This window comes from Protomyctophum parallelum, assembly GCF_964188405.1.
Source record: "Protomyctophum parallelum genome assembly, chromosome: 14".
NCBI classification, from domain to species: domain Eukaryota; kingdom Metazoa; phylum Chordata; class Actinopteri; order Myctophiformes; family Myctophidae; genus Protomyctophum; species Protomyctophum parallelum.
Genome location: NC_139709.1, coordinates 22,706,949 through 22,731,923, shown reverse-complemented (window position 1 = coordinate 22,731,923; position 24,975 = coordinate 22,706,949). Strand labels below are relative to the sequence as shown.

The 24,975-nt window shown below is 41.7% G+C and overlaps 2 protein-coding genes across 3 annotated transcripts; one reads left to right on the top strand and one right to left on the bottom strand.

The window, feature by feature from the left end:
- Positions 1 to 1,478: 1,478 nt before the first annotated feature.
- olfml2bb (olfactomedin-like 2Bb) lies at positions 1,479 to 13,899 on the bottom strand. The gene is made up of 9 exons (XM_083781299.1): positions 12,927 to 13,899; positions 10,617 to 10,889; positions 9,889 to 9,996; positions 9,292 to 9,465; positions 8,811 to 9,057; positions 6,892 to 7,410; positions 6,249 to 6,425; positions 4,060 to 4,256; positions 1,479 to 3,676 (listed from the first exon to the last, which is right to left on the bottom strand). The coding sequence occupies exons 1-9, from the start codon at positions 13,341 to 13,343 to the stop codon at positions 3,287 to 3,289; spliced, it is 2,502 nt and encodes an 833-aa protein (XP_083637425.1). The 5' UTR covers positions 13,344 to 13,899; the 3' UTR covers positions 1,479 to 3,286.
- On the top strand, positions 3,562 to 24,798 carry LOC310870211 (mitochondrial fission factor homolog A-like). 2 transcript variants are annotated; one of them, XM_083781302.1, is made up of 7 exons: positions 3,562 to 3,681; positions 16,508 to 16,735; positions 17,349 to 17,527; positions 17,952 to 18,043; positions 18,544 to 18,717; positions 19,464 to 19,539; positions 21,426 to 24,798. In XM_083781302.1, the coding sequence occupies exons 2-7, from the start codon at positions 16,513 to 16,515 to the stop codon at positions 21,555 to 21,557; spliced, it is 876 nt and encodes a 291-aa protein (XP_083637428.1). In that variant the 5' UTR covers positions 3,562 to 3,681; positions 16,508 to 16,512; the 3' UTR covers positions 21,558 to 24,798. The 2 variants fall into 2 exon arrangements, with proteins under 2 accessions (XP_083637428.1, XP_083637427.1); XM_083781301.1 differs by lacking the exon at positions 3,562 to 3,681 and adding an exon at positions 15,747 to 15,895 and having other exon boundaries at positions 21,426 to 24,797.
- Positions 24,799 to 24,975: the final 177 nt, after the last annotated feature.

Genomic DNA, 24,975 nt, shown 5'->3' with positions numbered 1-24,975 from the left:
CTTGTCTTGCTGATTCTCTTTTAACCACGTACAAGCAGGCACACTGCAAAAACCTCCTGTTAATTTAACTGTTGTGCAAGAGATTATTATTCGTGATTAAAAATATTCCGAGGTTATCCCGTCTCTCCAGCTCTTTAGTAAACAGAAAATAGATTTTCATTTTGGGATACAAACTTTATCCAATCAGGAGATATGACTCATACAGGATAAACAGGTACATTTGGTAAAACTGAAGCTGATTTATTAGTCTTCTCTCCTGTTTGGACTTAAAAATGTATTCTCTATTTTCCAAAGAGTTGGAGAGATGGACAGACCCCTCTGTTACTAAACAAACACCCTATACAGTAGCTATTGAAATTATCTTTTTAACAAAAAAGATGTACCTTGCAGAATAAAGAGAGAATAAGAAAGTGTAGTTTACACTCTGAGTTAAATTAACACTCAGGGTTTTGCAGTGCAGTGTTACGGAAATTATTTGATTGGAGTTTTTTCAATGGCTGTTTTATAAGCCAGGTGTTCCCGTGTTGCTCAATACTGTAGGTTGAAAAATATGGTAACACTACAAGGACTCAAAGGGTTCTATTTCCCAATGAGACACAATGGGTAGACAGCATGGCAGGTAAACAGTGAACCAGCGCTGTGTATAGTATATCAATGAGGTGTGAGAATAAAGCTGTCATAATTATGGTGAATAATATACATTATACTTTGTTGCATGATCCTTACAAAACAATGTAAAGGAAGTAAATTTGACTTCTGGGTTCTATTTCCCTGTGAAGCTCAATAGCAATTAGAGGGTTTGAACTCAAACTGGATCCAAACGATGATACGAAAGATTCATGCACTCATGGTACAGTTCTACAGTACGAAGTATTTATGTACATATGAACATGCAATGAGCTAAGCAGACATATACACAGTATAGAAACATACAGTACAGTCTCTTTTTATAAAGGATAACAGACTGCTACCACACACAGGAATAAAGAGGCAGTTTTTACTCTTTAAAAGTTGCCACGCATGAAAATATTTGACACGTTCAGTGTTTACCTCCAGGTACGTCATGTTGCAACTTGCAAAGCAATAGTAGCCATAATTCTAGCCAAAGACTGTTTACTGACTAGAAATGAATTACTTCAAAATTAGCCTGCTAAACATTCTGTCAGGACATAGAGGTGATTGCAGATTTTGGTTGCCTTGCCTGGTCATATACTGTAGATAAACATTTGTTTCATCAACCTAATGCATCGGTCAACACATGGTCGAGTAAAGATACAGAACAATACTTTATAATGTCTAAAAAGCCAAATAGACTCTCTAGTGTTGTCAGATTAGTCGCTGCTGTGAAACTTGCCGAAACATGATGTTTCAGGGGTGAATGGCAGATACATACTAGCGTAATACTATATGTATGAAAATATGGAAAATACAAGCATCTACAGTACGTGGCTGCATCCAATCCTTGGTTTGTTTGCCGCCCTAGAGGCTACATGTGTGAATTAGTACAGACCTTAAAACATTACATTAAAAAAAAACTGTTACATACAAATTGAGGAAACTGCTAATGCAGTTGCATGCCCTCTCTCAGTCATCACAGGGATATCCTGAAGTATGTAACTGTTGCATAAATCTATAGATTCTTGCTCATACTGTGTATCTCTTGGCTGTGGGAGCAGAGATATAGCAGGGAAGCACTTAAAATCTGCACCAGAACGAGAAGCAAATTAGATAATTTGTGTATGTCTTCTTAAAACTACAACATCGTGTTGCTAGGTGATCTTATGAAGTCATGGCAGAATATTATCATGGAAACTGAGAACTGGTGGACAGCTGTTTGATAATCAAATGCAACAAGTTGGAACCATACGGCTTCACTTCCAGTCTTCTCAGAAGGTTCATTGCAGTACTTCAAAGAAAAGGAAAGAGATATATGGGAAGTGATTGTGGCCAAGAAGATTGTGCCATGATTTAACTAAACACAACCATGAGTGCTTTAGTCATGCCCAGAGTAATATAGTAAGAGAGTGGAGACACTAGCGTTGACTCCCACTGTAACAATGGAATGCGGAAGTGCTCATTCTATCTCAATGAGATAGTTCCAGCCATAGGAGCAATGTTTGGAACTATAGAGCCCATAGGCCCCTGCTTTGAGGCGAGATCAAAGCGTGTCACTACTCTCCTACTCTACACTCTGGTCTTGCCTAGCCAGACGATCAGTGATGTTTGCCTGTCTGGTGAAATCAAAATTCAATGTTGGGGCTAAACCTGGAAAGACTTTTTTTGTCTAAATAACAGCACTGCAGAGCCAATAGAAAACCTTGAGCGCAGTCCTTCATTTTTGGACAGTGCCATGATTTGTTTTCAAAGCAATGGCCGATATAGTTTTGTCAGGTTTGTTCTCATCGCTGTTTTAGCCCATATTGAATTTAGATTTCCCCACAAAAATGAAAGCTGCCCCGACAAAAATTAACTTTTCGACCAAAGATGGAATGACGACCAAAGATGGAAATCTTTGGTCGTCTGGTTAATTGAGAATAGTAGTGCTGGGGGAAAAAACATTGACAAAATCAAAAACATTGACAAATCCCGGCTCCTCCTGTCTACATGTCGAAGTGTCCTTGGGCAAGACTCTGAACCCCAAATTTCTCCCGATGTGCTGGTTGGTACCTTGCATGGTTTCCGCCGCAATCGGTGTATGAATGGGTGAATGTAATGCACAATCTATGTAAAGCGCCTTGGATAAAGGCGCTATATAAATGCACCATTTACCATTTACCATTTACAAAACAAAACAAAAGCCTACTTGTAATAAAAGTGGCTCATTAGGTATTCTGTGTGTGGCAGAGCGTCATCTGAGGTTTATACAAGAAGTGCAACATGGTATCATGCCACAGATGTTCGTTAAAACCACAAATGAAATTCATATTTTTTGTCAAACCATAATTTTAACAAAATACAGCCCATGTTGGATGAAATTTGACTTTAAAGAAATTATTGACATTTATGGTTTTACGGACATTGTTTTCCGGTGTCTTGACGTGAGGACAGGATTCAAAACCATTTTGCATGATTGGACTGATCAACAGTCACTGTGACACAAAGTCCTAAAATATCTCTTCATTCTTCCATCTGTCTCTCTCCTCTCCACTTTATGGCAGCCCTCTGTTTCGTGCCACCTTACCATCCTAGCATACATACATCTCTTTGTGCCTCTGACCATACGTTCATCCGTTCGTTCATCCATCCATCCATCCTGTCTTTCCACCCAAGGGGTGTGTCTGTTGTGCTAATATGCGAAGATGACACCATAGGTCATCTGGTGTCCATTGTCCCATGCGTACAATTTCTTGTCCAATGGAGAGTAACTGAGCTGAGAGGTGTGTGCATGCATGTTTGTGAAGGCCAGACTGGGCACGGTGTGCGTGAGCGTGTGTGTGTCGAATGCGTAAGTCACGTTGGCGTAAATGCGTTCTGTGTTGTCCACAGCGTACAACACGCCACACACCAGGAACGAGTCGCCATAACGGCCACGCCGCAGTCCCGTGCGGAAGCTCCGGATGGGTTGAAGGTCCCTGGGGCGGAGATGGGTGAGGAGCAATACCTCCTGGTGGAAGCCCTCTGTGTCCAGAGCCGGGTACAACAGCCACAGGCCTGACTCGTCAACAGCAAACTCCACCTGAGGTACAGAATCACAATCAGCTTTATTGTCACATCACCGTTTTTTAAGTAAAAAAGTGGGTGAAATTTGTTTTTGTGCATATTAGTTCCCATCGTGTCCTTTTTCCAAGAAAAAGGGGGGGGGAGCAAAGCTTTTATCACAAATTGTACACACACACACACACACACACACACACATGTTGGACTATGGACTGTTAATTGTTTAATGTTAGCCTTGTGACTGCATCACATGCTAAATCTTGTACTCTTGCATGCACACGCACGCACACACACGCACACATGCACACGCACACACACACACACACACACACACACACACACACACACACACACACACACACACACACACCCCTCTCTCTCTCTCTCTCTCTCTCTCTCTACCTCTGTCTGTGTCCTGTGAACATGTTCCTCTAGTATAGCATCGTCCAGTGTGGTCCAGGCAGCTACATATCTGTGTCTCAGGTCATATCTGATAACATCCCTGCTGAAGGCACGGTTGTAGTAAAAGGCTCCATTGAACACAACGTGGCCGGTGCCAGTGAAACTGTAGGGCAGCTTGTAGGTGTTACTGGCCTGGCCTGAGAAAAAGAACGCAATACCCTTAGAACTCTACAGGCTGATTAGCACATGCATTATGTGACTTGTGCTCCATAGCAAAAATAAAACCGTGCTTATTATGAGTGAAATCAATATTGTGATGTTTATATAATATTCATAAGAATAAGGTTTTAAATAAAGTTTCCACTTCCATAGTAATTGAAAACAGCAGCCTGCTGTCAGGAAATAAAAGACCAATCAGTATCGAGCTTTCAGCAGTAATAAGTCTCCAAGCTAATTCGGGTCCATTTGGTTCCATTTGTACACTCTCAGAGTTAAGGGGGTTTTGGAAATAAAACGTTTGAGAGCCACTAGAGTTAGTAGAGTACTAGTTGGAATCCTAATGTGCCACAGTGTCGTAGTAAATCAGTGTAATACATATTCCGAAGAAAGAAAACCTGGAGACTTGACATGTCTTATGATCAAAATAAGAACATTAATAACTAGAAAAAGTGCCCTTCTGGGCACAGGTCTCCACCAGGAGGATAGGAATGTAGGACATTGCAGCTTGCCTTCATCTGGTGGTTGGGTAGCAGGGCAACACAAATAAACGAGTGCATGACGCGACTTGGCTTGTTGTAGCGCCACCATCAGGCTGTTGAAAACTGTCAAGTGTCATTTCTTCCTCAGCCTAGTGGGAATATGCGTGCACAGTTTCATCGTAATCGGACGCTGCGTTGAGGAGTTGTGGCGATTTGTACAAAGCGGGCTACTCCTGAAAACTGTAGGAGCCAATCGTGGCCAATCAGGATGGAATATGAGAAATCAAACAAACCTGTCTTGATCACATGACTATGGAGATAATGTGTACCGATTTGCGTGAAATTTGGATAAAATCTGAAGGAGTAATAATAGAAAATGTGTTTTACATATGTCGGCCTCCTGGTGGCGCTATAAAGAGCAGATGTGAAAAATTCCAGGCAAAGGTTTTTCCTTGGCCTCTAGGGAGTTGGCATACAAAGTTATCCACAGATCCGTGCAGTTAGAGGTATAAACACTTTTCGGCCAGTTATAGCGCCACCTTGAGGCTGAGTTGAAATTGTTCATGTGGCATTTCGTCCTCGGCCTAGTGGGAATGTGGGTGCCCAATTTCACGGAAATCACGTGATGTGTTCATGATTTGCAGCATTTTGTTTGAAACTGAGCACTCCTGTGAACTTTGGAAGCCAATCTTAACCAATCAGGATGGAGTGTGAGAAATCTGAAAGACCGGTTTCGTTGAATGGCTCTAGAGAGACTGTGTACCAATTTGCGTGATGTTTGGACAAAATCTGTAGGTGTACTGTGCAAAAACTTGTTTTGCACAAAGCGGCCTCCTGGTGGCGCTATAACAGGCCGTTCTGGAAAGTTTGGGGCAGAGGTTCATCGTTGGCATCCAGGGAGTGTGTGTGCAAAATTTGGCATCGACCGGGTTAACGGTGGCCGAGATTAGCTGCTCACGGACAGATTAGCTGCTCACGGACACACACACACACACACACGGACACACGGACGGACGGAGTGCAAAACATACTCTCCCCCCATGCCTTCGGCCTGGTGGAGACAATAATTGTGTGTTAAAAACTAAATCAAACATTTGCCACGGACAAGACCAAGTCTTTGCCATGGACAAATTGATGACCCCTGATTGGTAGCCATGGCGGATGTTTTGGAATGGCTTTGTGTTCTGATTGGGAAAGTAGCAACGTTTTTATTTTCATTGTGATATCGGTTCTCGGGATATAGACCTATGACACGTGTACAATACCCTGCTCAATTATTACTGCTCCTCAGTGAGCACTCAGCGATGAGACATTTTGTCTGTAGTGGTATAGTGTACTGAACAGTTAAAGAGTTAAGTCCTAAAAAGGCTACTGAACAGTAACTTTACAATTTCCACAATGCCCACAAACCTATATTATCTAACCAATCTTCTATTCTTACTACTACTATATCCATAAAATACACATGCATGCGCACACACATTCCTGTACCTGATTTGAAGGTTTCCATATCTCTGAATTCCTGGAGGTTATTACCATAGTGACCATTAGTAGTGTAGATCACGCTGCCATGTCCACGAGCATCTTTCATCCAGGCTCCATCACTACTGCCAAAGGAGTTGTGTTGGACTGGTTCTGAGATGCTGGCTACAGTGTCCTTACACACTCCTACACGCACGCACACACACACACACACACACACACACACACACACACACACACACACACACACACACACACACACACACACACACACACACACACACACACACACACACACACACACACAAACACTTGTTGGGTCCACAGGAAACGACTTCCACCAGTTGCATTTTACACAACAACCATACTTTTAACATACTTTTAACACAACAACCATGTTGAATGTGTGTGTGTGTGTGTGTGTGTGTGTGTGTGTGTGTGTGTGTGTGTGTGTGTGTGTGTGTGTGTGTGTGTGTGTGTGTACGTGCGCAAGCAAGCGTGCATGTTTGTGTGTGGGTTAGCCTGTCTTTCTATCTTTCTAAATGCATTTACCGGTATATATCTTCCACTTTGATATATGACTGTATAATACAATGTGTATGCTTATGTATACTGTATATAATACAATGTTTGTGTACATGTGTCTATATACCAGGTTTTTTGGTAGTTGCTGGTTTGTCTGCAGGGCTCTCTGTCCAGCTAAGTCGTCTTTTAGTTCCCCCGAGGGATTCCGTTGCAGTGGACAACGCATCAAGGGGTGGGGCAACACCAGCTGCAAAGGGCGGAGCATTGGCTTGTGTGACAGGAGGAGGGGTAGCTGAACTGTTTGGGGGCTGTTTAGTAGTAGTAGTTGTCGTCGTAGTAGTTGTTGTCACTGCTTTTGTGGTACTTGGTTTAGTGGGTTTTTTTGTCGTAGTGGCAGGTTTGGTCGTGGTCGTAGGAGGCTTTGTCGTTTTTGGTGTAGTAGTCAATTTGGTAGTTGGTTTGATGGTGGTAGTTAAGGTTGTAGATCGGGTTGGAGTTGGGGGCAGATCTGGTCTCCCTGCAGAGCCGTGGGTGGATGGCTTTCGGGTAATGATAGTGGATGGCCTGGGTTTCTGGGTAGACGGAGGCAGCTGGTCCGAGACCAGCAAGTCCACTGAAGCATCTCTACTTATGGTCTTTTTACTGGCTGGAAAGGAGATGGAGGAGGGAGAGGGAAGGGGAGAGGTTTCCAATGTTAAACCATTCCTTCAAGCTGTTTTCAGTTATACTGTAATATTCAGATGTATGTTGGTTACTTGTTCACATAATAGATAGACTAGATATATTGTTTTCTTGACCACAAATGCTAAGAATGATAATTAGATGGCATGTTGTTTTTAGACAGATGCTAGGTTTGTTGTTGATCCCTAGTTACTTTGCAGCACTGTTTTCTTTACACTCTAATTACCTAAACATGTATTTAACCTGTTGTTTGTTGACTATGGGGTTCATGCCATTTAGTATTTACTATGATTTCGATCTATTCAGTTTTTCAATTTCAAAACATTTTCTTTTTTAAACACGATCGAAAAGGAATAGGCAGAAGCTTATAGCTTATGTATGCCTATCCTTATTACATAAGAACGTAGAACATGTACAGGGTCTACAAAACAATCAACATTTGGACGAAACATAAAAAAACAAAGAATGTTCAATTCTTCAGCATACCGTATGGTATTTATCCAATATCGCCTGTTTAAGCCTTTTCTTTTTATTGAATTAGATTTACACTTTGTGACAAGCCATTCTACAGCTTCACCCCACGAACATAAATACACATGCTCTTCAAAGTAGTGCCGACCCTTGGTTTTTTAAAGTTAAGTTCACCTCTCAGCTCATACCTACAATCCCTATCCCTAAACCTATAAATATAAATAAATATAAATCAGAGGCTGCAAAGCCTTCTGTAAGCAATTGGAGTAGAAGTCAACACTCCCTGTGTAATATTACTTCACAAACACGAGCCAATGGAAACTGCCTGGGCTGTATGTACCATGGTTGTTCTGCCATCATCTTTTTTTTTCAGTTTACAACTGAAATGATGTGGAGTTGCATGCAGTACAGTAGTATTAGGAAAACACATACAGTAAGGAAAGCTCATTGCTAGATTGGACACTACATTGAACAATTTATTTTAACAATTTAAAATATTTTTGCAAAATTGTAAAAAAAACACTTAAAAAAGGTTTAGGCATGGCCTCGGCCAGCCGAACGGTCCAGGCACCTAGGCTGGTAATCCTGACAGCCTGACAGCGTGCCGTGGGTCTATCAATAAAGGCAAAAAGCCCCAACAAATATCTTACCCCTTAGGTATAAGGGGTAAGGTGGAGGCATGCAAGATAGGGCCCTATGCACAGCCATCTTTATTGTAATACGGACATTGTTGAAATGACCTCTCTCCATTAGGAGAGGTAGACAATTACATAAAACTTACGGATTGTAGCTTTAAAGTACTCACATCTACAATATATTACAGTAAGTCTACCTTAACCTTTATATTTGTGTTTCTCTCTGTTTGGTGCTCTGGTTGAGAGAGTATCAACTTACTGTTCTCTGCTCTTCCTCTCTTCTCCTCCTCCTGCTCCCCTTGTTGGCTCTCTCCCTCTCCCTTATAGAAGGTCACACCCCTGATCACCATGCTATTCTTGTCTCTGATTGGCTGCTGTGATTCTGTCTTGTTTTTGCTAGGCTGCTGAGTTCCCGTTTTGTTTCTCATTGGCTGCTGAGGCTCCAGGCCGTCCTGTGATTGGCTCTTCTTCGGCTGGCCTCCCACAAAGCGCTCCTCATAATTCTTCTGCAACAGGACAAGATGAGGCGAGATTAGGCGAGGTGAGGTGAGGTGAGGTTAGGTTAGGTTAGTTTAGGTTCAATGCCAGCTTAATGGAAGGGCTTTAGGTGCTGCAGCACAGGGCACCAAACTTGGGGGTCAAATGAGATAAGAGAAGCAGGTAAACAGTTTAACAAACAGACAGATGGTTAGTAAACAGATGAACAGATGTTAAGATACAGGGACATACAGTATATGTACCTGTGTGTTGGTATAGACAGCAGCGCTTTCTTTCTGTCCGGAACGATCCGATTCGCTCAGTTTCTTCTTCTTCTTCTGCTGTATTCGCTTCTCCTTCTCTTTTTCCTTCTCCTTCGTTTTCTCCTTCACTCGTTCTTTCTCCCTCATTCTCTCTGTGAAGTTGCCAGAGAAAGCCTGGAGAGAGCAGAATGACACAGAATGAAGACCAGGCATTAAAGTCAAGTCAACACTGAACACACGTTAAAATCGACATGTTACGTCATGATGATGTACGATTATAAGAGCGCCCCTCACTTCACACGGGTGTGATTTTTACTTTGTGAACTGACGTGACATCTAGGCGGGTGATGGTACTCGACAATTGCCAGAATATGTGCTTATAGAAGACGGATAAAAGACGTGCGGACGACGGACAGCCGGTGTTTGAAGGTTGGAAACATGGAGCTATGACAGAAAGCTAGGTTCGTTCAAAATCCGCCCCAACTTAAATACTCCAAAACACATTACATTTCATCTTTAAAATAATTAAAATTAACGACCATTGTGTGCGCGCGTGCCTGCGTGTGTGCGTGCCTGCCTGCCTGCGTGCACATGTACCTTCTCCATGTTGTCTACTCTGGTCAGTAGTTTGGTGGTGACAGAGTGAAGCTTCAGCAAGTCCATTCCATACAGAGAGCCTTCCAGCAGGTCAAGTATGGCAGCGAGCTATAAACACACACACACACACACACACACACACACACACACACACACACACACACACACACACACACACACACACACCCTGTTTTACTTAGACATGACAGACAGCACATAAACTGAGTTAGAGAATGTGGAAGACATGCAAGTTTTCACCCCCTATCTGGTCATCTGCCGACATGCCTCACATTAATCCTATTGCATGTGCAAGTTGTTACATAGGACAGCTGTTACCTAGCAAGCCTATCTCTAAACCAGTTCAATGTGACCTGTTGTTTGCCAGGCCAGAGCGGCTGAGTTTCCCGGCAACAGTCTGTGATTAACTGGACATCAGCTGGTTGACTGGCTGACTCAGCATTCAGTTTGTCTCTCACTGGATTAATTGGCTATTTTTGCAGCCTTTGGGTATGTATGTACCTGTAAGTAGTAAGTAGGCTGCTGTACCTTTTTCTTTGCCCTGTAATCTGTTTTTCACTGCTGTATTGTCTTTGGTGCCATCTGTGTGTGCACCCCAAATTGCTCCAGCGGGACCAATAAAGGACTTATCTTATTTTAGGCTACACTAGTATGCATGCATGCGTGTGTGAGAGAGAGTTTGTATGTACGTAGCCTATCTGTGTTCCTACCTTAATATCATCTTTGCCAGCTTCCTGTAGTTTTTTAAACCTGTAGTCTCCTTCACAGGGGTTCACAGCTGACGGTGGGGCCAAACACACACACTTTTTGCAGTCTGTTCCCTTGGTGACCGTCTCCACAGTGTAGAAATCCCTGGGAGGCGTGGTAGGGTCATCGTCATGGATGCGGTCGCAGGCAGCGCGTTTGATCGGTCGGACGATACAGCGACACACACAGTCAGACCCTGAAGAAATGGTCTTAACCTTGTCATAGTCACCTAGCAACTGGGGGAAGACAAGAGGGCATTTATTCACAGCATCTTTCTGCCTCATCTTATGACATACTCAAACATAAGTAATCTACTTCTGGTCTCAATTTACCACTCCAAAGCTAATTCTGTTGAGTACAAATGTGACTCTTGTCTTGTCTTTGTGTCAGCTTTGAAGTGAAAGTAATTCAAAAGTAACAGTAATGATCGAGCTAATGATTCAGATTCCATTCATGAATACAATTCTGAAGAAGAAATAAAATACATTTTAGAGGTTACATTTCCAGAGAATTACAGTACATTTCAAGCACAACTCAATACAAAATTGTAACTGTGGACGACACCATAAAGTATTACAGTTGTTTACAATAGGGCCCACAATGTTTAATTCATCATAACAATTAGAGACGTACAAATATACTCTTCTATATAGCTAAAATCAGGAAATCATCATAGAGGAGGTAAAAAGGGAAAAAAACTAACATATACAGTGAGGGGGGAAAAGGGGTGGGTGGGGGATTCAGGTTTTACAGGGGCCAGTTTCAAATTGCAGCCGTCCGTAGGTGCCCTTTGAGAGCAGTTTTGAAGGAGTCAAGGGATTCACATGTCTTAATGACTGTTGGTAATGCGTTCCACATTTTGGTGGCATAGGATTGAAAATAAATTAGTCCCTTGTTTGTGCCGAATCTGGGTTGCATATGGTTTGTTGAGGTCCCTCTGGTGTTGTGGGTGTGGACTTTGTTGACATTAAGGAAGTATTTAGACAGGTACATGGGTATCTTGGTGCTATATATCGAATCTTGTGGACCCATTGCAAGATGCTGTACTCTGTCGTCAACTCTAAGCCATTCCAGTCTGTCAAAATGGGCAGGGGTGAGGTGGGTTCGAGGAGTGAGGCCAAGTAGTAACCTGACCAGTTTGTTTTGGGAAGACTGGAGCCTTGTTTTAAGGGCCTTTGAGGTGCTGTGGTACCAAGAGGTGCATGCATAGTCATAGAAACCTTGTAGTAGGGCTCCCGTTTGGGTCTTCAAGGTGTTTTTGTTGACCAGTGAGGAGATCCTGTATAGGAATCTTGTTCTTTGGTTGACTTTTTTGATTACGTTGGTGGCCATTTTCGGAAAGATTTGCCTCCAGGATGGAACCTAGGTAGGTATTGTCACCCACTCTAATCAAGAAGTCATCAGCATTGCTGAGATTACTATTTGAACCAAAGAGAATGGATTCAGTTTTTCCCAGGTGTAAAGATTTGTTTGTTTGTTATCAGCGAGTGCAGATTCTACCGAGCTCAGAGCTGAGGGCCTTTTCAACCTGCAGCTTGTTCCTGTTCGAGACCAGCAGTGCTGAGTCACAAGCTGATGTCATGTTGTTAACATAATAACATCCTAATAGGATAACAGTAAAGGCCCTAGTAGGCCTAAGTAACATAAGTTTCATACACATGGCAGGGCAGTCTACTGTGTGTTACATTTCACATAATTTCCTGTTAGACTTTGTTTGAGTAGCCTACTACTACTACTACTACAGTAGGCTGACCATAAGCTCTCCCAGCCCCAGGAGTGGACCAGTGTGTAGCCATGAAGAAGAGACAACACATTTAACTCTATCAGGAAATGAGTGACCTAGTGTACACACTCCAGTAGATTCACATGTCTACAAGTAAGAATAATCAAAGGAACTAATTTTCTCAGCAGTGTGATTATGATATCATTGTTATTACGCATACGCAATTACGCATATGGCTGGGCGTACGCAGAGCCTCACTCTACAGTATGGCTCTGGGCGTACGCAGCTTGGAGATTACCAATCATCACTCTGATAGATGGAGAATGACGGAGAATTACGCGCCCATTTCTTTGTGCGTAAATTCTGTGCGTAAAAGGCACACACAGCCGCTCAACTAGCTAGCGTACTGTATGTCAGAGGACAGAACAGCCGTAAGAAATGTAGTGCAACTGTGCAAGGCCAGCGTCTGTATGGGTTAACATCGGTAGAGCCTGCGAAAATTTTCAATTTGCCTGTGGTTTGATTCATGGTTTGTTTATAAGCTACTCACCTGGGTCATAATGTTCTCTTGGTTGTCCACCTCATCCTCCAGGGTATCTGTAGTTGGCTGCTGCTCTCCCATCCCCGCTTGAGAGACTGCTATTCCCTCTGTATTAACCCCGACCTGAGAATCCGTCCTTCGATTCTGAAGTTCTCCATGTTGGGTATCTTTCCCTGTAGCCTCGATATTCATATCCTTCCCAATGGCCCTTCCCTCAATTGCCACGACTTCAGCCACCGTCGGCGGAGTTTGGAGTTTTTTAAACCCATCACGTTCCGTTGCCGGGCTGTGCTGTTCTATTGCAGTTTTCTCCTGGGTAAACTGAGCTGCTCCCTTCACTTCCACACCACCGACTGCACCGAGCACAGAACGCACTCCACTGTCCGAAGCGCAACATAAAACCAACAACCAAAATTTACGCCACATCCTACAGGGGCATCCAATGGACAACAGTGAATGGAACTCAATCTTCGCAATCAATTTTGATAGATCAACTGACAGTTCAGCAGTCAGGTTTTCGCAGAAGCCGCTTCAGAATGAATGAACTCCAGTTCAAAACAAAATCAACGTATGCACTCCACAAGCACATCGAAAATATTCCCACAATTAAAGAGGCCTGTTAATGAACACAAGAAATGTTTAAAAATAATCCAACTTGAGTTTTAATTCCAGCTCTCTGAACGACTGACGACGATGAATGAACCGGCGGCATGAGGTTTGGGGTTTAACTTCTACTATGTAATTTTCGACTTCTGTGATCTGTCATTCTCCCTTGCTCCACGAACAGACATTTATTCAGTCTATTTTAACTAATACAATCCACGTGTGCTGACTGAGCTCTGTAATATTTTTCATTACATAATTCCCTTATGATAAATGCCGACGTTGTAAATTGAGCTAGTGGAAGGATAGTTCTCTATACCTACTACTCGAAACAGCTAGAGATGAGATTGGGGTGACAAGGAGGGAGCAAAGAAATGTGCGAGGGGGGAGGAGGAGGTAGGTAGGTAGACATGGAGAGACAGAAAGAGATGGAGAAGCACAGAGAAAGCCTGCAGAGGAAGATCCCGTTGGGAAAAGGGGGAGGGGTAGAACGAGAAAACATGAACAATGGCTAGTTTGTTGCTTCATGCCAGTAAAGCTGCAAACCATATTGGATTTAAACAAATGTATGGGTATACCTATATTTAGAAAGAGAGTGATGGAGTGATTAAGATATGGAAAAGAGTATGGAAAGAAGGGGCGTGGTTTTGTATGGTCATAACCACCTCTGGGTAGAAATATTCAACAAGGCCACACATTATATAACTGGGCCATTCATCAAAATTATTAGGCTAAAGAGCACATGCTTGCCTTGGACTGCCTGTTATGCTTTTCCTGGAAGGAAGCTTCAAGCTGGTTTGGCAACTTTGGCTTATGTGCATGGGGATATACTCTTGAAGGTTATGTTAACCTATACTCCTATACTTTAGTACCCTATGCAGAGGCAAAACTTTACAAGCTACAGTTACAGTATCATTGTAGAGATGGTAGAAGACCATAGTTTATAAAGCTTTATTTATAGTTTTGCCAAACTAATCAAATCAGTGGCCGAAACCAACACTGTTCTGATTTCCCCTCTGATTTTTATTTAAATTATCTATCATTAATTAATTTAATTGAGGCCTAATCATCAGTTTCATCCATCCTTCTGGACTTTCCTATATAACTACCATAAATATAGGACTCTAATCTCATATGACAAATGCAACCAAAAACACCATGGCTCTGCCTTCACTCTTTGTGTGCCACTGGTCCATAACTACTGCTGCTTTGGTGCTGTACCAGAATTTGCTGATTTGTTTGCTGAAATACATGTAACACATTGAGTTATAAGTTTGAGGTAGGCCTTTTTGTAGGCCTACTTTACTTGAGTATTTCCAATAGGCCTACTTTTACTTCTACTCCAATTATCTTGGATCCAAATATTTTAGGCCTACATTTACTACATTTAAAAACGTTATTAGTTACTTTGTAGATTTGGATTATTTTAATATTACAAAACATACATTAACCATTTCAGCCCTCTAGGCAGAGGCCGATTCAGCCATTTGAAAAGCCAATCTACAAGCTCACAATGTGTCACATCGTGAGCTTGTAGGCCTAGGCCTACATCTATTTTCATTTTTCATTTGAAAACTTTAAATGAGACATTCTGCATAATGAGTACTTTTACTTTTGGTACTTTTTTAAGTTGGCTGCATTTTTTATACATTTGACTTATTTGAGTTAAGTACATTTTAAATTCTGGACTTTTGATATTTCTATATCGCTACTAGAGTAATGATACTTTTGCTTAAGTAAAACAATTGAGTTTTCCACCACTGCCTCTATTCCTTGTGGCCAATGTGGCCAAACCATTGACTGGCCAAACTCATAGAACCCGCAGGAGCTGACCTAACCCAATAGTGACATCTCCTGGTAGATTATTGGATCAAACGTGGAATTGCTGTCAAAAGTATAGATATGGAATATTTTTTCTGTGATGTGCTGCAATAATTATTGTAGCCTTAAGGCTATAATGCAGACACATCCTTCTGCCTTTTAAATATGATGACTGTTTTAATATACAACGGCAGATTGGCAATGTTGTTGATACTAACTAATATGTCAATCTTCAGTTTTCTGAAGGAGGGTGCAAAAATAGGGTGCGCTTGTTTTATAACCCAAGTCACGCCAGGCGCCAGCCATGTCGACTGGACGAAAATTAACTCCACCCAAGCGAACAATCCTTGTAAGACAAATCGTACACAGACTACGCACAACCGACGGTGTGTGCGACTGCGCCACAGTGCGTGAGTGTGTTGCATTTTGGACGAAATTGGACGGTGTACGGTCGATGCATCCACATAACATTCATTCAGCTGTAGCAGGGCATCTTGTGTAGCTGTGTTTTTATCAAATTACATTTTGACATCCAACAAGATAATAACGTCACGGTAAGTAACGTTAGCGAACATAAATAATACGATAGCCTTTTATAGCTACCATAGCCCACAATGTCATCATGCACAACGCTCATGGGATAATATGGGTTTGCAACATTAACGTACAGTACCAGACACCATAGCTATGTTATATAATATATCAAGCCATTTATGCATCATCGTGCACCGATATCGTGTAATAAATTAAACACAGCTGAAACTCAGCTAAACGTGAAATCAATTTGAACTGCATGGCCGCTATCTCCACAACACATCAAGCTATATTTGGTTCATTTAATTAAGGCTAGTTTAGATTAAATTAAAAATGAATGAATACCTTAAATTGATTCAAAGTGCTAACTTCTGTGGTTATAAATATTTGTGGTTTTAACTTTGGGATGCTGCTGTAACTAAATTACAAGTGGCAAGTTAAGATTGTATTGCAGACCCTTTTTACTCTCAATTAACAGGCAGATTGATGTGAAGATCGAGTGATTCAAATGACAGTGCACGTGCTTTTTTTACATTATTATTTATTACGTTAATTGGGTTTGTACAGCAGAAAAACATACAGCGAGGTGAGCGAGCCATACCATTAACCATTTTGATCTTGTCTTGCCACAGGCTGGATGAGTGCCACAACCTTTCCTACCCCGCCTGCTGCGGAGGTGGCGGAGATGAACCGCATCCACTATGAGCTGGAGTACACGGAGGGTATCAGCCAACGCATGAGGATCCCGGAGACCCTCAAGGTGGCCCCAGAAATGGAACCAGGAGGTCTGCCACTACAACAGCATCTGGCCCCACACCACACCGCGTTCATGCACGTGCCTGAGAGGATATGCATAGCAGGTCAGCAAAGCAGATGGCATGTCAGGAGACCAGTGGTTCTCAAATTTGCATTTAGGACCCCTGGGGGTGCCTGGACCCCACTTTGAGAACAACCTCTGTTATTTCAGTGGTCACCTCACCACCGAAAGTCCAGACTATATGAATGAGCCTTAAGTCCATTGACTACATCACACCGTATACCTGACATTATTGTCAACCATTTTCCAAAGTATAAAGTTAGATTTTTGAGGAGGCCACACTGGAATACATTCATTACATTTGCAGGGACATAGAAATGTCTTTATAAATCCAACACAGTGAACTTTTTTGTGCCCACCCATACACTCGCACAATCATGCACACATATTTTGTATTTTTCTGCCTACTTGATCCTCACACACTCAAATTCTCCATTCTCCATCCCTCCAAAACCCATCCTCCCGATACCCTTAATTTATAAATGTAAATGTCTTTGATGGATGTACAGTATCACTTGACCGGTTTCTTTCCTACAGTATGCCCTCTTCAACTTGCTCCCCCTTTCATGAAAACTACGAATCATGTAGAATTGCACACAAACATAATTGCACCCACTACACCTGTAAACCTGTGATGCCCTCACTTCCACATTCAGGGGATGATGAGGACCTTCGATATTCTCATCCCAGAGATTTAGACCTGATCAAGTCCACCCCTCCTCTGGACTTGCTGAACATGAAGGCTCCACCCCGCATCCTGACCCTCCAGGAGCAGCCTCTAGACTCCCTGGAGACTGAGCAAACCACCCCATCACACAGCCATGTTAGCCAGGGAGTGAGTGTCGACCTTGGGCGTTCTCCGTTCCATTTATCTCTTGCTGGCTGTGTTTGAAACAGATACTTTATTATATATGTATCAAATAGGGCTGCCACAATTTTCTTAGTCATTATTCAATCAATTATTTTATATTTTGTTGCACAATGGTGTTGTGCAGATCATCTTGAAATGGGCTATTTCCCCAATTAGCTATTTTTTTAACGTTTCAAAAGTTTCTAATGACAAAATAGTGATTAATAATAAATTATCAATCGCATTTTATTTAATTTATTATCGATTAAATTGATTAAGTCTGATACGTGTATTAACCTGCATTTTAATCCTATTACCTCTCTTTATCAGGAGTGTTCAAAGTATGGAATGCAGCTTTAACTCAGCAAGGAAATTGGACATTGTGTCCAATTTGACATGTCATTTACAGGCCCAGTCTCATCCGCGATCCCGTAGAGAGCGAAGTGCTAGTGAGAACATGACTGGACGTTACAATGGCCAGATCAACAGAGCTGATGCAAGGTAACGGGCCCTATAACGTAAAAGAATGCAAGCACGACTCGAGTCTTAAAGATTAGTCTCTTACCAGGTGCATGACTCAGAAGAGTTCATATAAGCAAAAAGATCACCAGCACTCACAAAATGTACTTTACTGTAGGTACTTATTTTGATAGGCATGGGCAACGTTTGGCGAGTGCTGTTGACATTTTTGCAAAAAATTCCCTTCCACAGCTTTCTCTGCAGAATTCATCACCGTAGTTGATTAATGTACCGTGTAACATATTGATAATTCAATTCCTCACTCTCGGTTTCCGTGTGAGTACACAATTTAGACATCAGATGGGTGTGTTGGCGGTAAATGAGTTAAACATAATTTTCATTGTGTACTCCCGACACTTGCATTTACTTATTCATTTACAGTTACTGACAACCTGTTGTTGCTTTCCAAAATACTACAAGGGACAGACTAAAAGGAATGTTACACAGTATGACTTTAATAATGATTCTCTTCCCTTTCCCAGCGTAACGCCATCATCATCAACTGCTCCCCCAATCCGTGTGTGTCCCCCACTCTGTTCTCCAGAGGATGCCAATGCACACCTGTTCACAGCAGGAGGTTTTCTATCGTACGTACAGTCAACAACACACCGTGCCTACCAGCAGGTCCTCGAGGTTCTGGATGACAGCCACCGCAGGTGACGTCCCTCCTTTAATCCTCAATGTGTTAGTCAGTGATGCTCAACCGTTTATATTATGCATTATTGGGCCAGGGAACCCCATTTGATACATTTTCTTATCTCTGACTCCAATTGACACTGTAAAATTTGTGTTAATTTAACTCACACATGGAATGGTAAGAATCCATTTGTGATATATCCGAAAATTATACAGGTTGAATCGACCCCATTCCTTGAACCAGTTATCTTTATAATAAGACACATGCACGTTCTTCCCCATCCTTTGATTAATGTTAAGTGACTCCTCAGTGCTTACCCACTCTGGCACTTTTGCTCATGGACAGTATAAAGCAATGAGAGGGTCTGCTTGCTTAGGCCTGCCTAGGCTAACTGGTGTTAATGTTTTACCAATGATGGGGTTTAGTTCTCACTCCATTCAAAGTGCAATTTTTTCTGGTGATAGATTGCAATGCAAATGGTTCATATTATCTATGCTAAGTAGTAAGTACGGAGCTTAGTCTTTCTTTAACCACCAGCCGAAGCATGGTCTGATGTTGAGTCACTGGCTTCTATATGGTTATGCTTTTTAAATTATCGATAGCCTTGAGAGTAGATGAAGTTCGCACAATGGTCTTGAGCTCCAAACTTTTTATTAAATGTTTAAAGAAGATAAAACGTTTCGAGTTTCGACCACTTTGGGTCTTCGCCAGGAATAACGAAGACCACTCTCCATAGTCCGTAATGAGAGATGTTTTTGTCTCCAGGACTCACCTGGAGCTGGCCCTGGACATGACCACAGATGATTCAGGTTTAGTGGACGCCTCCTCGCTTCGACGGCAGGTAATCCCCGCAAACTAAGTCCCAAACGTCTGTTATGAGGTTGTGTACATGCAGTGTGAATCTCAGGCTCAACATGGGAAAGCCATGGCTTCATGTGGAACTTTCTTCATGTTACCATCTTGTGATGTCAGTGGCTACGTTTACATGAGCAGTTAAATCCCCTTTTCATTCCGAATATAAGTTCAATCCTATTAAACGTTGTTATGTAAACACCTACAAAAACTTACATCCGAATGAAAACGCTCGATGCGATCTAAAAACCATTCCGATGTCACTGGCCGGATTACTCCGATGTTCATTGCGATTGAAAGAAAATTGGACTCATGTATACACTGCTTCGGATGTAAGTTCATTCTGGTCTTTCTGAGCATGCTCATTTCCATTGCGCTCCAACTCCAAGGCGCTCATATCCAAGGCGCACCGAGGAGTTTACACATAGAGTGCGTTATTTCTTGCATTTTGCAGCTCCGAAATCCCCCCCCAAAAAACGTGGAGCAGGCTGCAGCATGCAGTGATGATTGATGATCCCCCTGGTCTGTGAGTGTTCAAAAATCCAACCGTCCCGAGTTGATCATGATCACTGATCATTTTCAAATTATATAGTGCATCGGGGACTCACAGAAAGACAGTGGAGAGAGGACGCAATGCCGTCAGCCCGTGCACGCACACGCACACACACACACGCAGTCCCAAGAATACGCTATTATGTGGGGCACATTGTCAGCCTGTAGATCAGCTCTTACTTACACAATGTATGCCTATACGTGCATTGTGCAAAGACGAAGCACAAATAAATCCAATAGCCTTGTGAGGCGCGCAGCGAAAAGTTGATAAATGCGATGTTTTACTGCTTTGTGTGTGACTGTGTGTGTGTGTGTGTGTGTGTGTGTGTGCGTTCTCTCTCTCTCTCTCTCTCTGGTCCAGTGCTTACAGCAAGCGAGAGATGAAATGATGGGATTTCAAAGTATATGGTCTACTGGTGTTCTGAATGAACTGCCTATATTTTATGTGTCCAACAGATGGTGTAGTTTCACGTGAAATAACATGTGTCATGGCTTATATCACACCGGCAACGTCCATATAAGATATAAACACTCATTCGGAATGACCATTTCCCATGTAAACTCGCGGCAAAAAACATTACATCGGATGTATTTTATTCGGAAGTATTCATTCGGAATGATCACCCTTCATGTAAACGTAGCCACTGATCTATTACAGTATGTCAGTCTGTTTGACATATCTGTGACTTACAAATTTGGGCAAGTTTTCAGCCCGTTCAGAGCCTCACTGATTGATTTATTGATGTATTAGGCCGTGGACCCCCATCAGAAAACAATTTGTCTCAGGGACTCCCAGAACCTTTCTAGAATCTAGAACATTTTGGAATCATTAAAAAAAATAATAATAATAACCGGTATCTTCAAATCTAGATTCTTTCTAACATTTTCAAAAAATACCCGGTCTGCAATCTCGCTACATGTCGCATCGGAACACTTGAGCTTGTAGATCTATTTTTTTTGTAAGATATTTTTGGGGCTTTTTTGCCTTTGATACTGTATACAGTATAGGTTGACAGGAAACGGGGAGAGAGATGGGGTGGGGGGGGTTGACACGCAGCAAAGGTCGTCAGGATCAGGACTAACCGGTGACCAGCCTAGGTGCCTCCCGGCCAGATCTGCTATTTTTGAATTTGTTAAAGTATAAAATGGGCTTATAGTGGTTAAACTGATTGGATGCCACCTTGTGCCCCTTCAAGGAGCCTTGGGGGTCCCCAGACCCCACTTTGAGAACCACATGTACTCGCATCAGAACAATGGGATATATTGGTTTCAAAATCCCTTTAAGAAATGACTGATTTCCATCTTGGTGACTGGTTCATTCAGATTGTGAAGCTGAACCGTCGTCTGCAGCTGCTGGAGGAAGAAAACAAAGAGCGCTCCAAGCGAGAGGTGATGCTGTACTCTGCTACGGTGGCCTTCTGGCTCGTCAACACCTGGATCTGGTTCCGTCGCTAACGTGGACCCAGCAGGCTGAGTTTCCCTAAACCATTGATCCTCTCATGTATACGTTGTTCAGCTTGAAATGTTCACAAGGCTGAAAAGAGCTGAACTCCATGATGTGCTGCTTGTCATCAGTTGTCTTGGTGAATAGAAACAGGATTTGCAAGTTTGCAACCGAATAATCAGTTTGTAGTTCCAAGATAAAATAAAATAAAAATAGCTGATCTGCATACTCACAAATTGTTGGGAGGAGTCCCGTTGTGAGCTTGTGGATCCGCTCTTTTCATTGTACGATGAAGTACATCATCGTAAGTGGTTAAGCAACAAATGCATTGAGGAATCCAACCCAGATGTCCAATCACAGGCCCTCTTTATACTCGGCATTAAATTGACATTCCAACGATTTTCAACCTCTTAATTGTCTGAGTTATGTAAAGAACATCGTTAATAGTCAAAACAGCTATTTGCGTCCTGAAATTGTTAATAAATTACTTGCAAGTTTGAATGTGTTTGAATTTGAAAACTACAACCGTTGATTTCCTTTTCTGTCCCTGCCTCACTCTATTAATGTATTACACCTCCAAACTACTGACAACTTCACTTACTTCACTGATATTGTATGTTATAAGCTCCTGTAGGAAAAAGCTTTCGCACACCTAGAAATCAGGCGCATGTATGAACAGGTGTGTAGGTCAGTGGACATCAATGAAAGGAATAGAATACACCCGCACACTGTGTATTTCCTAGGTACATAAGCTCCACAATGCCATTGAAGTCCTCATATGGCATATTTGAAGTCCTCAATGCCCTTTTAGCACTGTCTCGCGGGCAGGCATCAGACCTCTGGGGACCACGGCACCTCCAAGGTTTCTTTCCCAGTCCTCAATCCCTCCTAGTATGTAGATCTTTACAGATCTGCCACAGCTGGCAGCCAGGCTGTAAACTGGAAGTGTCGCTTTTTCATGGGGGCACACATGCTCCACAGGTTATTCCCCCATTAATACTATTGCTGTAAGTAAGCCTTTTGTTAGAGCAAATAGTGAATAGTACTGAATGACTGCTGTAAATGGAAGATGCAGCTTCCTTCAGCTTTACTGAAGGAATGAGATATTTATTTTAGACCGAATACAGTGATAAGGAGCTACACTGAAGACAGCAGTGAGATTATCAAGGAAGCTTAGAGAAGGAAGATTGGTCACGTGACTGGGCGCCATGACTTTCATGGACACTTTCATGGGAGCCAAACTACCCGGAAGTTTGGCAGAATGCTGTTTAGATCCTCAGATAAAATTATATACTGTGCACTCTGTGCACATCGAAAAGTAAGAAGTTAGAAGTTAGAAAACAACCTGTCTTCTTTTATATTCCTGAACCGATTATATGACAAAGGTCTCCATTGTAAACCTAACCTTAACCTCAAGAAAACTATACCTAAACCTAACCTTAACCTCAGTAAACTTAACTTGCCCGGGGGCGTGGTTATAAACAACCTGTGTAGGAATTAGTATGTAGCCCCATGAAAGTGTCCATGAAAGTGTCATGGACGTGCCCAGTCACATGACCACTTCTCTTCCTTCTCAAAGCTTCCTTGGAGCTTAGAAGGCTACCTGCCTGCTAGTCAGAGGCTTGGTGCTTTGTGGGTAATGCAGGAAATCACTCATCCCTTTGTGATTAAGTCAATGTTTACTTTCAAAGATGGTGTGCTTGTGGGCATACCATCAGAAAAGCATTTGTGCACAGTTTGCACACAAATATTATATATAATTATAATATAATAATATTCTAGATTCCACAATCAAGAAGAACACAGTACACAAAAGGAAATTCTTCCACTATTTTATATATGCATTCCAGTTCACATCTCTACTGACTACTGTACCTGGTTTTAAAACTTGGTATGAGGACATACACTAATTATACAATTTAAAGAGGACTAGCAAATGTATCATCATGGTCTGTCTTACTTGCATCTTCCTGCTGTGCATGCCAACACATACAACATGAGTGTCAAGACTCATGCCTTTGATTTGACTGAATGAATTCTCAAGATCAAATAGTTTCAAATGCAGTGAGAATGGATCATGTCTGGACTGGAAAATTCAAGGCCTGTTCCATAACATAGAGGAGCAATTTTATGGTGTGTAGTAGTGTGTGTGGAGTATTGTCAGATTAGGAATAAATTGTAAACAAAATACCTTCCAAAAACCAAATTAATAACCTTTTTTGAGGCCTTTTTTAATAGAAGATAAAGAAAGAAATATAGGATTATTTAGTAATAAAGACCTTACAATACTGTGGACACCCTGTGTTGAAAACGGTAGTTTCAACATCCCAAATTGGAGTCTGGTTGGAGACCTGTGTTGCATGTCATCCCCCCTTTCTGCTCATAGTTTATCGTCTTGAAAATACATTTAAAGCTTACCAACTAAAACTAAACAATATCAATGTTGTGCGAAAGTGATGTGTGTTGTGACTGTGGCTAATAGAGATCTGATTTGTGTTTGTACACTAGGGCTGAGTTGATGCATATTACTGCCAGTTGTAAAGGTACTGTACGTGATCCACACTGCCAGGTGTAAAGGGGGCCCTATAGTAACAGAACCAAGACTCAGATCTCTTTTGACTAGTTTTTGAGCATGGTTCTGTAGTTTTATCAAAAACAAGCATTTATTCTGAAAAGTGTCAAAGTCCATAATGTTACAAGTCGAGAGAGTTGCCATAGCATTTGTCTTGAATGTTATTTTAAAGTGGCAGTCACATCTCTACTGGGTCGGAACATGTTTACACCTATTGTCAATTTGACAAGAAAAAAAGAAAATAGTGAGGACAGAAAGAGGGTATCTATCCACTTCATAGTTTAATCAATGTTTTGTGTTTTTCATGATATATTTGGTAACAAACACCCCATATGAGTCAGTGCATGAACTGTGTTTTTGTTATGCTGTGACAGAAATCGTAGCACTACTAGTATTTATATGATGTGTCATTTTGATCTCTGTGTATATGAAACAAATCATAATTTTTTATTAATGCAATAACAGAATATCATGGAGATTTATTTATTAGTGATGAGGGTGAATTCAACAAAGAAATGTTATAATGATGTGGTGTACTTTATTTATTAAGCACTATCTAAAGCACTTATCTATAAAGCTGGACTAAGTTATTTTTTGTAATATGTGAATACATTCTTGTTTGTAAATACTTTTGATGTATTTAAAGGTTTTATGACATTCATTTTCATTTATTTTTCTTTTTTCTTTTAGGTTTTATGACCTCAATTACACCCAAAAAACCTGAACTTTGAACATTCAGTGGATTTTCTGTGGTCTGAAGTTTTCTTTGGGGTTTTTTGGGCCTTTTGAGCTACAATGAAAACAGGCAACACAGTGAAACAGTGACATCTGCTGGCAAATCCCATTGACATATATGG

Bases quoted from the DNA above. Each gene is read 5' to 3' on its own strand.
- olfml2bb (XM_083781299.1), bottom strand. From the start codon at position 13,343: ATGTGGCGTAAATTTTGGTTGTTGGTTTTATGTTGCGCTTCGGACAGT. The intron at 9,466-9,888 runs GTACATGTGCAC...TGCTCTCTCCAG, and splicing joins GAGTAGACAACATGGAGAAG to GCTTTCTCTGGCAACTTCAC. The intron at 4,257-6,248 runs GTACAGGAATGT...TCTTTTTCTCAG, and splicing joins TATGGAAACCTTCAAATCAG to GCCAGGCCAGTAACACCTAC.
- LOC310870211 (XM_083781302.1), top strand. From the start codon at position 16,513: ATGAGTGCCACAACCTTTCCTACCCCGCCTGCTGCGGAGGTGGCGGAG. The intron at 17,528-17,951 runs GTGAGTGTCGAC...TGTCATTTACAG, and splicing joins ACAGCCATGTTAGCCAGGGA to GCCCAGTCTCATCCGCGATC. The intron at 19,540-21,425 runs GTAATCCCCGCA...TGGTTCATTCAG, and splicing joins CCTCCTCGCTTCGACGGCAG to ATTGTGAAGCTGAACCGTCG.